Source organism: Pongo pygmaeus, chromosome 1 (assembly GCF_028885625.2).
Source record: "Pongo pygmaeus isolate AG05252 chromosome 1, NHGRI_mPonPyg2-v2.0_pri, whole genome shotgun sequence".
In the NCBI taxonomy this organism is placed as follows: domain Eukaryota; kingdom Metazoa; phylum Chordata; class Mammalia; order Primates; family Hominidae; genus Pongo; species Pongo pygmaeus.
In genome coordinates, this window is record NC_072373.2 from 177,490,590 (window position 1) to 177,504,003 (window position 13,414).

The 13,414-nt window shown below is 42.2% G+C and overlaps 1 protein-coding gene across 3 annotated transcripts in view; it reads right to left on the reverse strand.

Moving 5' to 3' along the window:
- SCP2 (sterol carrier protein 2) overlaps positions 1-11,662 on the reverse strand; it is a 118,247-nt gene extending 106,585 nt beyond the window's left edge. The window contains exon 1 of one of the 3 annotated variants that reach the window (XM_054487356.2): positions 11,427-11,662. In XM_054487356.2, coding sequence (XP_054343331.1) covers positions 11,427-11,495 — 69 coding nt within the window. In that variant the 5' untranslated portion in view covers positions 11,496-11,662. The remainder of the gene's footprint in view (positions 1-11,426) is intronic. The other 2 variants (XM_054487362.2, XM_063655806.1) reach the window with 2 other exon arrangements.
- Between the last annotated feature and the right edge of the window lie 1,752 nt (positions 11,663-13,414).

The following is a 13,414-nucleotide window of genomic DNA, read 5'->3' on the forward strand; positions in this document are numbered from 1 at the left end:
TTAAGGCAGTGAAACTATTCTGTATGATCCTATGATACTGGATACATGTCATTACACATTTTTCAAAATCCATAGAATGTACAATACCAAGAGTGAACACTAAATTATGGTCTCTGGGTGATAATGATGTGTTAATGTATGTTCATCGATCATAACAAATGTATCACTCTGGGTGTGCCCTTGCTGATAGTGCGAGAGGCTATATATGGAGGGATAGGGGAAACACATGGGAAATCTCTGTACCTTGTACTCAATTTTGCTGTAAACCTAAAATTTCTCTTACAAATAGTCTATTTTTAAAAAGAGAAAGAGACGGGGATGACGAGACTTGCATTTTAGATCATCCTAGACACAATGTGGAGAAATGATGAAAGGAGCATGGCAGGAGGCAGTGAGACCAACTAGCATAATTCTGAAACGGGCCAGGTAAGGGATAAGACAGAAGCAAAAAAGAAAGAAATAGACCTCAGAAATACAAGGGAAGTAAAATCTACTGAACTTGATGACTGATTAGGTAAGATGTAGTGCTTTGCTGGTGAGTGGTCACATTAAAGAGAAATGGCTTTGAATATTCTTTTGTCTGCAAATCAAAATAAAATACATTTTACAACACAACCCAGTACATGCATATACACATACATAAGTGAAGCAAAACTTTCATGAAATATTTATTCTTGTTATTTCAAGGTAGGATACCAACAGGACTTGTTTCCTGAGACTCAGTCACTACTGATCACCCTGCTGATCAAAAAAGGATGTGACAAATAAACCAGCTGAAATCAGCTAAGACCAAGATGGCAATGAAAGCAACCTCTAGTTGCCCTCATTGCTCATTATATGCGAATTATAACACATTTACATAAGACACAGCCACCAGCAGCATGACAATTTACCTATTATGCTGTGGCAATGCCTCAGAAGTTATCTTATATGACTCTGGGGACTCCCTGCCCCTTTTCCAGAAAGTTCACGAATAACCCACCCCTTTTAACAGTGGGTATAAATATAGCTGTCCAGCAATCCACTGGGCTACTCTGGGCTGCTCTGCCTATGGGACAGCCCTGCTCTGTCTATGGAGCAGCCAATTTGCTGTACTTTGTTGTTCTAACTTGCTTTCTTTCACTGTTGGCTCACTCTAAGTGAAGCCGAGAACCCTCCCAAGATAAGCCCCAATTTGTGGGCTTGCTGGCATCAATATTTTGTTCTATTTCAATTTTTAATTCTAAAACAACCTTCTAAATTGAGTTCACGACTCACTAATGGGTCACAAAAGTTTGAAACATGATATGTGACTTAAATGCCACATTTCATTGCATAGTACCAAAACACTTAATGTGTTCCTATCTCTGACCCATCCCAATTCTTCTCCATAATTCTTGAATTACAGAAACCTTTTTAAGGTTTAAGCCAGAGTTAATCCAGCATATTAAAGGTCAGAAGTCAGAATAATAGTAACCCTTTGAAGGCAAGGGGTCAGTGGCTGGAAGAGGACACGAGGGCCTTCTGAGGTGCTAGCAATGTTCTATTTATATTTTATTTTTTCATAAAAGAAATGCAAAAACAAAAGACAAAGACAAAAAGTACCACAAACTTTATAATAAAAACAGCAATCCTGTTTCACTACTCTGCACCCAGTAGTCTTATTTGCTCCCAAAACATCCATTTTCAATTCTTTCAGATATTTCTTGTTAGAAACTGACATGTTTCTAAATATTCTTATACTACTATTTCTTTCTTCATCAATGGAAGAAGTCATATCATAATCTCCTATAAGGACCAATAAGGATCAGACCTTTTCTGCCACCCCACATATACATTAGTTTACATATCTCTTACCCTCCTTACATAGCAGAATCACAATTTGGTGTTAATTTAATTCTCGGTGTTTGCTTTATTAAGTACATTTTTTTCAACTGCTGGGCCAGTTGTCTACTTATGATTCCATTTCCTTACTGTACAATTTTTAGGATTTTTTTTTCTGGAGTTAAATGCATATCCTAATGAATTGTTTTAAGGCAAACACCCTTGCTATCATCACCCAGATCAAGAAATAGAACTTTGCCCTCCACCCCAGAAACTCCTCCATGTACTCTGTAGCAATCTCAATCCCCACTCTACCCTCAAAGTAATTACTATCCCGATTCTTACAGTAATTACTCTCTTGGAATATTTCATACTTTTATCACCCAAATATGCATCCAAAGACATTATAGTTTAGTCTTGCCCATTTATTTTTAAAAAGTGTCTTTTAATTCTCTTTTAATCTACAGGCTTCCCTCTACTACTTTCTTTTCCTTTCAAATACAGTAAGATGTGTCTGTTGAAGAACCAAAGCATTTGACCTACAGTTTCCCAGAGTCTGGATTTTGCAGATTGCATACTCATGTAGTTGAATGTGTACTTCTGTTCTCTGTATTTCCTGTAAATTGGCAACTGGATCCAAAATTTGATTGTACATTCTATTCCTTTGACAAAACTACAGGTGGTAGTGTATTCTTTCATTAGAAAGCATATATCTGATTGTTTCTCTGTGTTGTTAGCAGCAGAGACCAGATCCAGCGATTCTCAAACATCTTAGTCTCAGGACCCCTTTACGCTCTTGAGGATTATTGGAAATGCCAAAGAGCTTTCGATTATGAAGATTATATCTACCAATAGCTATCATAATAGAACTTAAAACTAAAGACATTTTAAAAGATTTTCCAATTCATCAAAAACAATAAATCCATTACATGTTAACATAAATAATTTCTATGAAAAATAATTATATTTTCCAAAATAAAGTGGGAAGAATGGCATTGTTTAATATTTCTGCAATTCTCTTTAATTCAGGAGACAGCTGAATTCTCATATCTGATTCTTCATTCAAACTTTAGCATTATATTTTAGTTGAAGTCTATGAAGTACATCATGTGACCTAACACAGACATGAAGTTGGAAAAGGGAAGAGTATTGGAATTGTGGATATTCTTTTTTTTTTTTAAAGACAGGTTCTTGCTCTGTCACCCAGGCTGCAGTACAGTGGCATGAACATAGCTCCCTGCAGCCTCGAACTCCTGGGCTACAGCAATCCTCCTGCCTCAGCCTCCTGAGTAGCTGGTACTACAGGCATGCACTACTGCACCCAGCTAATTTTTCTATCTTTTGTAGAGACGGGGTCTTGCCATGTTGCCCAGACCGGTCTCAAACTCCTGGGCTCAAGTGAGCCTTCAGCCTCAGCCTCCCCAACTGCTGGGATTACAGGCATGAGCCACTGGACCCAACCGAGTGTGGACATTCCTTTTTTTTTCTTGAGACAGGAGGTTTCTTTTTTTTTTTTTTTTTTTTGACTGAGTCTCGCACTGTGGCTGAGGCTGAAGTGCAGTGGCACAATCTCAGCTCAATGCAACCTCCACCTCCTGGGTTCAAGTGATTCTCCTGCCTCAGCCTCTCGAGTAGCTGGGATTACAGGCGTCCACCACCACGCCTGGCTAATTTTTGTATTTTTAATAAAAACGGGGTTTCGCGGTTTTGCCATGTTGACCAGGTTGGTCTCGAATTTCTGACCTCAGGTGATCCACCCTCCTCGGCTTCTCAAAGTGCTGGGATTACAGGCATGAGCCACCACGCCCGGCCAAGTGGAGGTTTCTTTTTTTATTTTATTTTATTATTATTTTTTTTGGAAACGGAGTTTCGCTCTTGTTGCCCAAGCTGGAGTGCAATGGGGCGATCTCGGCTCCCTGCAACCTCCACCTCCCGGGTTCATGCGATTCTCCTGCCTCAGCCTCCTGAGTAGCTGGGATTATAGGTGCGCGCCACCATACCCGGCTAATTTTTTGTATTTTTAGTAGAAACGGAGTTTCACCACGTTAGCCAGGCTGGTCTTAAACTCCTAACCTCCGGTGATCCGCCCACCTCGGCCTCCCAAAGTGCTGGGATTACAGGCGTGAGCCACCGCCCCCGGGCTGAGGTTTCTTAAAAATTAGGCCGGGCGCGGTGGTTCACGCCTGTAATCCCAGCACTTGGGAGGCCGAGACGGGCGGATCACGAGGTCAGGAGATTGAGACCATCCTGGCTAACACGGTGAAACCCCGTCTCTACTAAAAATACAAAAAATTAGCCGGGCGCGTTGGCAGGCGCCTGTAGTCCCAGCTACTCCGGAAGCTGAGGCAGTAGAGTGGCGTGAACCCTGGAGGCGGAGCTTGCAGTGAGCCAAGATCACGCCACTGCACTCCAGCCTGGGGGACAGAACGAGACTCCGTCTCAAAAAAAAAAAAAAGTTAGATGGAATGTAGAATTTGAAACCGTCTATCAATGAACTTTTCATACTCTGTTATAATAAAATCTTGTATTTGAATGGATCTCTTACTGATCCATTCAATGGATCCATAAATGAGTGGATTATTATTTAAAGAATGCAGAACATCATCCATTGGTTTTTTGGAAAAATAGCGGCTCCATGAGTTATACGGCCCTTTCAAATTTTGACTTTATATAATTTCAAAAACTCACCTTTGTTAATATTACCTATCCCGTTAAAAAACAAAAAAAAACAATTTTCAAATAGTAGGAAGTTATCAAGCAGATACAAGTTTTCTAAAATTCTAATTTTCACTTGAAAGCCCAAATTTTATCTTTAGAAACAAACACTTCAGTTGTTTTCCTTGAAGTGACTGCTGACTTCATTCGTTTTTGAGAAAATGTCTGGAAAATACTGAAGTATGAATTAACCATCACATGTGTGCCATTTGTTCTCTTAAGTAAAACGTGTTTCATGAAAAAAGTAGTTGGTTTAGCTCATAATGCAAATCATCTCTTAAGGGTTGAGAGTCAATAAAATTAACAAATGTTTTCCGCTTCATCGAGGTCTTAAGTGAAAATTAGTGCTTTTTTTTTTCCTGTGAATGCATAAGTGCATGACAAATACAGTGACTACTAGTTTGGTGCCAGTGCTTTGATTCATGCTAAGATGCCAACAGTGTTACCCACCATTACTTTTGCACCATCAGTGTAAATGTCAATATACAATGAAAATGGCAAACAATATCTTAGTATTATTATGAATAGTCTTGATCTTTCAGGTCCCCTCAAAGGGTCTCAGAGATTATCCCGAGGACTCCACAAACCGTATTTTGAGAACCCCTGCTAGATCAATTCATTGGCAGCTATCAAAAATGATGGTAATGTTCTGTCATTTCTTTTTCAGTTATTACTTAAATACATTTGATAGAATACACTACTCATCTACTATTTAATTATCCAATGATACAGTTCATACAGGAAAAACAATAAACATGTGATTGTTTCCCTTTGTCAATTTTCAAGACAATGAGTAGGTTCCCTGTTATCCTCCAAAGACTATAATTAGTTGATTTTTAAAATATTATCACAAACTCATGTTTAAACATACTTGATGGGTTTTTTTCTTAATTTTTTATTTTTATTTTTTTAGTAGAGACAAGGTTTCGCCATGTTGCCCAGGCTGGTCTCAAACTCCTGGGCTTAATTAAGCGATCCACCCACCTTGGCCTACCAAAGTGCTAGGATTACAGGCATGAGCCACCATGCCCAGCCTGATGGGTTTTAATCAACTGCAATTACTATCTTTTTTAAAGCTCAAATTTTCTCAACTTCGGTAAGTGAGAACTACAGGTTGGCTCCTGAATCCTTTCAGCATCACTCAAGTAGGCTTTGATAACTTCCTTGCAATTAGGAGTGACAAAATATTCTAGACTCACGTTGTACATTTCGTGCCCCATGTAGAATAAGCAATTTCTGCAACCAGGCATTTCTTCTAGTAGAAAAAGATATTTTAAGATCACAATGGTATGGATGTAACAGATTTGGTCATTATTTCTAAGCTTCTTCAGTGGACAGAGCCAGAAAAATATTTAAAGATGAAATACTAATTAAAGTTTATACTAATATTTAAAGATGAAATACTAATTAAAGTTTATACTAATACTTTTTCAGAATTATAGAATTTTTTACCTACTCCCTTCTGTATTACATCTGTATCTCTTTTCTTCTCCACCAAGAATCTTAATTCTCAAGCACCAAGGGATAAAGTAGAATTATATTTATTTACATATTTTAAGCCATGTTACACACATAATAATCTCATAACAGTACTAACGCTAATGCTCAGTAACATAATTACTGAGTTTAATTTGCCTAACTCATGTATTTCATTTGCTTTTTATGCGCCTAACTCCAATTCTAATATACTCACCTCTAAAATCTCTCTTAAAACCATAGTCCACATGGTCAAAATGTTTTTTTCTAGAGAGCTCCCTCCTGGAACCATCCAGAACATATTCCAAACTGAGTCATTGCACAGATGCCATCCTGGGGCTTTTCTCACTATTCTATGTTACCCTGTTTCCAGGATCCAGTACCTTCTTCCTTGGTTTACTCCACCATTTTGGTGGACACGTTCATTCTCTAATTAGCTTTGTGAGTAGGGATGTGTAAAAAGTTAATTTTTTAGTGCTTACATTAAAAAATTTTTTTCTACCCTCAAATTTGGATTATTTATTAGGGAATAGAATTCTAGGATAAAAAATTTTACTTAAGAATTTTGAAAGCATTATTCTGTCATTTGTAGCTTCCAAGGTTTCTGTTGAGAAATCTAATGCTACGGTTCTGATATTTCATGATAATGTGCCTTGATACGAGTTTTCTTTTTATTCATTGGATTGGCTTTTCAAACTGAAAAATTCAGTTCCGAAAATTCTCTATTATTTCTCTGATAATTTCCTAGCTTCTAGGTTCTCGGTTCTTTTTCCAGAACTCATTAACTAGATATTGGATATTTTTTATTAATCATTTAATTTTATTTTCTCTCCTAATACCCATTTCTTTGTTCTTGCTCCATTTTCCAGATTTCCTTTACGTTATCTTCTATTGAATATTTTGTTTCGGTCAAAATATGTTTAATTTCCTAAGAGCTCTTTCCTATGTCTTTTTTTTTTTAATGGCATTCAGTTCTTTTTTCAGAGATGTAATATTTTCACTTATCTCCCTGAGGTTGTTACAGTTTACGTTTTCTTTTGTTCTCTAAGTGTCTTCTGATCCCTCCTCCAATTTTTTCCTTAGTATTTTGTTGTTTTTGAGTGGGGGGTTGACGTTGTCTTGTTGGAAATTTTCCTTGAATGTCTGGTGATCCTTGGCTATTTGTTCATAATTAAAACAATTAAAAGCCTGAAGGAAGCTCTCTGCATGAATGAAGCTTATCAACTGCTGATCTTCACCACAAAATGATAGAGTAGCAAGCTGGCTTTTCTCTGGAGCCATTTCAAATAATTTTCCAAATCTCTGCCAGGAAGGTAGTATATGTGTGACTACCAGTGTTGCTTCTCACAGCTGGGAAGTACTACCCTTTAGCATGCAGAATTCAATTTAATTCCCTTTTTTTCAACTTGGGCCTAAGAGCTCAGATGATTCTAGAGCCTCTTCATCTGTTCAGTTTCCCCAGAGAAAAAGTCTCCAATACTCTGCTAAGAAAAGGTAAAGTCACCTGGTGGTAAAAGAGATCTTGGGACCTAACTGTTCCTTAGAATAGTCTTTTTCTTCTTTCCCACCCTACCTGGCACCTAGTATATCCAAGTTTTGGGCCTTCTGGAGTTCTGCTGGGAGGCTCAACCAGTATAACCCCTCTTCAGGGACTTAGGTAGTGGTCCCTCTGCTCTGAGTCAGTGACCACTTCTCCATCAACTTTGGAATCTTCCAAAAATTTTCCGATATCTCTCAGCTATTGTTTCCTTTCCTACTCACTTTGCCCTTGTGGATTAATATCATTTTCTTTCCTCATTGTTGCTTTAGTGGGATATGGAAAGCACCAATAGAGATAAATTCATGTTCTCAATCTGCCATGTTTAACCAAATATCTCAAATAATCTTATTTAAATTACTTGTTTATTCTTTTCTCCTCCAGATTAGACATTCCTTTAAAACAGGAACTTTGTTTTTTTCATTGTTGCATCTCTAGCATATAACCCATAGAATATTTACTGAATATATGTTTCAATGATAAATTATAACAGTAATATACAGTAGAGATGGCATGGAAAGAGCACGAGATTTTAAGAAAGGCAGTTCCAAAACTTAAAAGCTGCACCAAAATAAAGTACTTAGCCCCGCTGAGCCTCAGAGTCAGATAACTGAATGGATATAAAAATTCATTACATGGTGAGAATTAAATAATGTAATATTTTTCAAACTGAAATTTGTACTTATTAGATTATGACCAAATCAATTTAGTATGTTGTGAACAGCACTTTTTTTTTTTTTGAGACAGTCTCACTCCCATTACCCAGGCTGGAGTGTGGTGGCTCAAACAGGGCTCACTACAGCCTCAACTTCCCAGGCTCAGGTGATCCTCCCACCTAAGCCTCCCGAGTGGTTGGGACTACAGGTGTGCGCCACTAAGCCCAGCTAATTTTTTGTATTTTTAGTAGAGATGGGGTTTTGCCAATATCGCCCAGGCTGTTCTCAAATCCTGGGCTCAAGAGATACACCTGCCTCAGCCTCGTAAAGTGCTGAGATTTCAGGCATGAGCTACCACATCCAGCCAAGCAGCAATTTTTTTTTTTTTAAGATATACCTTACGGATACCAAGAGTTCATCACATGTAATGAGCGTTGCTTTAACAAATTGTTTCAGTTGTTACAAATAAGTTTTGTATGTGTGTACTGGATTGTGATGTAAGATGTATTTCATGAAATTACCATACATAAAAGTACTAGAAAACTGAAGTGCTGAATTACATGTTCTGACTATAAGGGCACCAGAATTTCAAAAAAGTTGACCAGTGTAACTTAGAGTAGTCTGAGGAAGTTTTAAGAAGATATGGGACTTAGACTAGTGCTTGAAAGATAAGTAGAATTTAAGTAGATGAAAAGAGGGTATATCAGGAGATAGGCAGCATAAGTGAAGAGGCTTGCTGTCAGCTAGATGACAGCTGTGACTTAGTTGTGTTAAAACCTGTTGACGGCCAGGTGCGGTGGCTCACACCTGTAATCCCAGCACTTTGGGAGTCCAAGGTGGGTGGATCACGAAATCTGGAGGTTAAGACCATCCTGGCTAACATGGTGAAACCCCATCTCTACTAAAAAATACAAAAAATTAGCCGGACGTGGTGGTGGGAGCCTGTAGTCCCAGCTACTCGGGAGGCTGAGGCAGAAGAATGGCGTGAATCCAAGAGGCAGAGCTTGCAGTGAGCCAAGATCACGCCACTGCATTCCAGCCTGGGCAACAGAGCAAGGATCTGTGTCAAAAAATAAAATAAATAAAAATACAAAAAGTAGCTGGGCATGGTGGCACACACCTGTAATCCCACCTACTTGGGAGGCCGAGCAGAAGAATCACTTGAACCTGGGAGGCAGAGGTTGCAGTGAGCTGAGATCGCCCCCCTGCACTCCAGACTGGGGGACAGAGTGAGACTCTGTCTCAAAAAATAAAAATAAAAATAAAGTATTATGATAAATTATAACAGTAATATATGGTAGAAATGAGACCCATCTAGTAGTAAGTAGTGAGACCCTGTCTCTACAAAGAAAAAATTTTTTAATTAGCCAGGTATGGTAGCATGCCTGTAGTCCTAGCCACTCGGTAGGATCGCTAGAGTCCAGGAGTTCAAGGCTGCACTGAGCTATGATTGCACCACTGCATTCCCATCTGGTTGACAGAGCAAAACTCCGTCTTCCAAAAAAAAAGTGTTACAGTGTTGTCTAGTCAATATTTCTCCCTCCTCCATCAAACTCTGCCCCAAGGTGCAGAAGACCAGACCCATAGCAAAGTACACTGGCCAGATAGGCACATCATTAATGGCACTACCCAAACTCCTCACCACTTTCCTCTGGACTGTAACACCTCCCCCACCTCTACCTCCCAACTTGAGGAAAAAGGAATACATCTATTTCCCAAAGGTTTAGACAACAGTGCTTTTCCATACAGCACATATAATCAGGCATTCAGCAGCCAGAGGAAGGTTTGACTGCATTAATACCTTACTTCGAAAGATCTTACTGTCCACCTGTGTTAGAAGCCTCTCCTTCTGTGAAACACTAGGATGATGTCCTTCTGCTTCATAAGGTATTGGTCCACTTTTCCATTTACATGGATATTTTTAGTTTTTGTTGAGACAAGGACTGACTCTATGGCCCAGGCTGGGGTGCAGTTGCGTGATCTCAGCTCACTGCAACCTCCATCTCCCAGGCTCAAGCAATCCTCCCACCTCAGCCTCCCGAGTAGCTGGCATGTGCTACCATGCCCGGCTAATTTTTGTATTTTTAGTAGAGACGGGGTTTCACCATGTTGGCCAGGCTGGTCTCGAACTCTTGACTTCAGGTGATCCACCCGCCTTGGCCTCCCAAAGTGCTGGGATTACAGGCGTGAGCCACCGGCCCCGGCCTGTTTACATGTTGGACTGAATTAGGTACGCTCAGCCCACTGGTAAAATAATAAACATTTTAGGGCTGTTTTCTCAGAAATAGAACTCTCCCTAGGAACTCTTTCACAAAGCATATCCATTTAGTATTGTTCAACTAACATTCACTGAGGGTCTTCAGGCATCAGGAACGTTCAGGGCGAGGGGCACAGCAGTGAATAAGCCAGGTACCCAGTCTAGAGGAGCTGCCATGCTAAGGGGGCGCGCAGACGCATACGAGCTTCGGTACTGCCCGGTACTGCCGAGCACAGTAAGTGCAGGACAGAAGTAAGCACAGTGCAAGGCTCTAGGGGAAAGTCAGGAGGATCCGAGGCGTCCTGGAGAAGATCCGATCTGAACGGATCCTTTCAGGATGCACAAAAGTTAACAGGTGAAGATACACGGTACAAACAGAACAGAAGCAAAGCAACAGAGGCATCAGACAACTGCGTTCGGGGAGAAACGAAAGGCAGTTTGGCATTAAGGAGCATGCGGGCGATGAGGGGAAAACGGCCGTGGGAGCCTGCGGCGTCCGGGTCCCAAGCAGTCACTGGAGGGACAGAGGGAGGCCGGAATCTGCCATTCGGGCCGAGGCGCTGGGCATCAGGAGCGTTTCTCCTCGCCATCCACATCTGGAGCTGTCTCTACGAGGGCTCCTGTGGGGGCTGTTCCTGGGAGGGCCGAGCAGGCGGCCTTCGCGACCTGCCTCCCTCCCGGGCAAGCCAGCCCACACGCCTCGGGACTCCACTTAGAATCTAAAGAGGCGAGATCCTTGGATTATCTCGGGGTTGCTTCACGAACTCTGACCAGAAGAAAAGGGAAGGAGGAAGCAGAAGGCCGCAGGAACCAGCCCGAGACGCTATGACCCCAGAGATTCCGCAGATTACAAGCCACCAAGTCGCCACGCCGATGCCCCACGCGCGGAGCAGCCGAAGCTAGGAGACCGGAGGGACAGAGAAACCCCGGCACCGACTGCCCCCGAGCCTCAGCGGGCCAGCGGAGCCGCTGCTCGGTTTACCTTAGTCATGCCAACCCCCACCACGAACACCCGGCGCAGGGGCGCAGGCTCCCACAGGGAAGAGGACATGGCTGCACCAGTGCGGGACCGGGGCGGGCGCCGCGGGCGACTGCCGGCACTGACAGGCGGAGACGGCACCAGAGCTCCCTAAAGCCCGAAGCCAGGGCCGCGGGCGGCGACACAGGCGCGTGAGAGTGCGCGTGCGTAGGGGCAGGAGGAGGGGGCGGGGCGTGGGCGGGGCGCGTCCTGTGGGGCGGGGAGCGTTCTCTAGCCCTTAGGCAGCCGAATCCCTAATTTGCGGACTTGGGCATGGGGCTGAGTCAGCCTGTCCCCATCTCTGATCCTGTGCTTAGGTTCTGTACGGTGAACGGGAGTAGGCTTGCAGTGGGGCCTAAGACTGAGAGGAGGGGTTGGCCGGAAAGCGGACTCATGAAAGGTGACCCTGAGGAGAGCCGTTGGGGTTCGTGTTGGAATGGGCCTGTGTCCTGTTAGCGGTGGCAGTTGAGAGTGAATTCATGAATTAAAACTCACAGGACACCAAGAAAGCGGGGATGGGCAAGATCTCACACATGGATACAATGTCTAAATCAAAAAACCCAGGCTCCGTCACCAGCTGCCTGACCTTCTTTTTTAATCTTGTGAACAAAAGTTCTCTGAAAAGGAATTTGGAAGACAGAGACTTTATTCCAGCAAACCGGGGAGAAACAGCCTTCCATGTTTATCTGAGACCGGAGTCTCGCTCTGTCGCCCAGGCTGGAGTGCAATGCCGCGAACTCGGCTCACTGCAGCCTCCTCCTCCCGGGTTCAAGCAATCCTCCTGCCTCAGCCTCCCGAGTATCTGGGATTACAGGCGCGCGCCACCACGCCCCGCTAATTTTTGTATTTTTAGTAGAGATGGGGTTTCGCCATGTTGGCCAGGCTGGTCTGGAACTCCTGACCTCAGGTGATCTACCCACCTTGGCCTCCCAAAGTGCTGGGATTACAGGCGTGAGCCACCGCGCCTGGCCCCCCGGTTTATTTTGTCTTATGTAAAAATGCAGATTCATTGAGCTAGATGAATGCATAAGTGACTATTTCTCTGCCCCCCTCACATGTGAAGGCTGATCAAAGACTCAGAAGAATGCAACCGTTTGCCTCTCATCTACCTACATCTTTTTTAAATTTATTCATCCTTCCCCAATATCTGCCCCTTCCCCTGTAAAAACTGAAGCCCTCAAAATCATCTTTGGAGAAAGGCACGGACCTGTCTCCAAAGATGATGCACGTCCTTAAACTCGGCAAAATTAACTTCTAAATTAATTGAGATCTGTTTCATATACTTTTCGGTTTGCAGTATCAGCATTTAGAAAGGCTCTCCTAGAAGATTCTAAGGATTGCTTCTTGGCCTTTTGGCTAAGATCAAGTTTAGGAGATTCTAAGAAGCCCCCTCTGTGCTAAGTAAAGAACTACCGAGCTAGGACTAGACCAACTTAGTAAAATCTGCCGCGCTCAGTGATGCACGCCTCCCATCTGCTCAGGAGGCTTCGGCAGAAGGATCACTTGAGCCTGGGAATTCAAGGCTACAAATGTGCTATGATTACACCTCTGAATAGCCACTGCACTCCAGCCTGGGCAACATACCAAGACCATGTCTCTAAAAAACCAAAACAAAACAAAAAAAAAAAGAAAAACAAACACAAATCAGGGCACTGACATGTACAGTTGTTTCTTGAAACTGATGGACTGACAAGACAGCAATATGATTGGTGGATCAGACAAAGTTACCAACCTAATAGAACAACAAGTCCTAAGGTCAAGATTAATTGTTATGTAACAAATGCTGGCTGTCCACTGGATATTGCTTTCAAAATAAGAGTCCATAGAGGGGCAGAGGGGATAGATAGTAATATAAAAGGTATTTGTTAATACCAAAAAGACTGAGAAAAAACACTTCCCTTTCCAATGTGGAGGACTAAATAATCCAAACATTTCCCACTATAAAACACAGA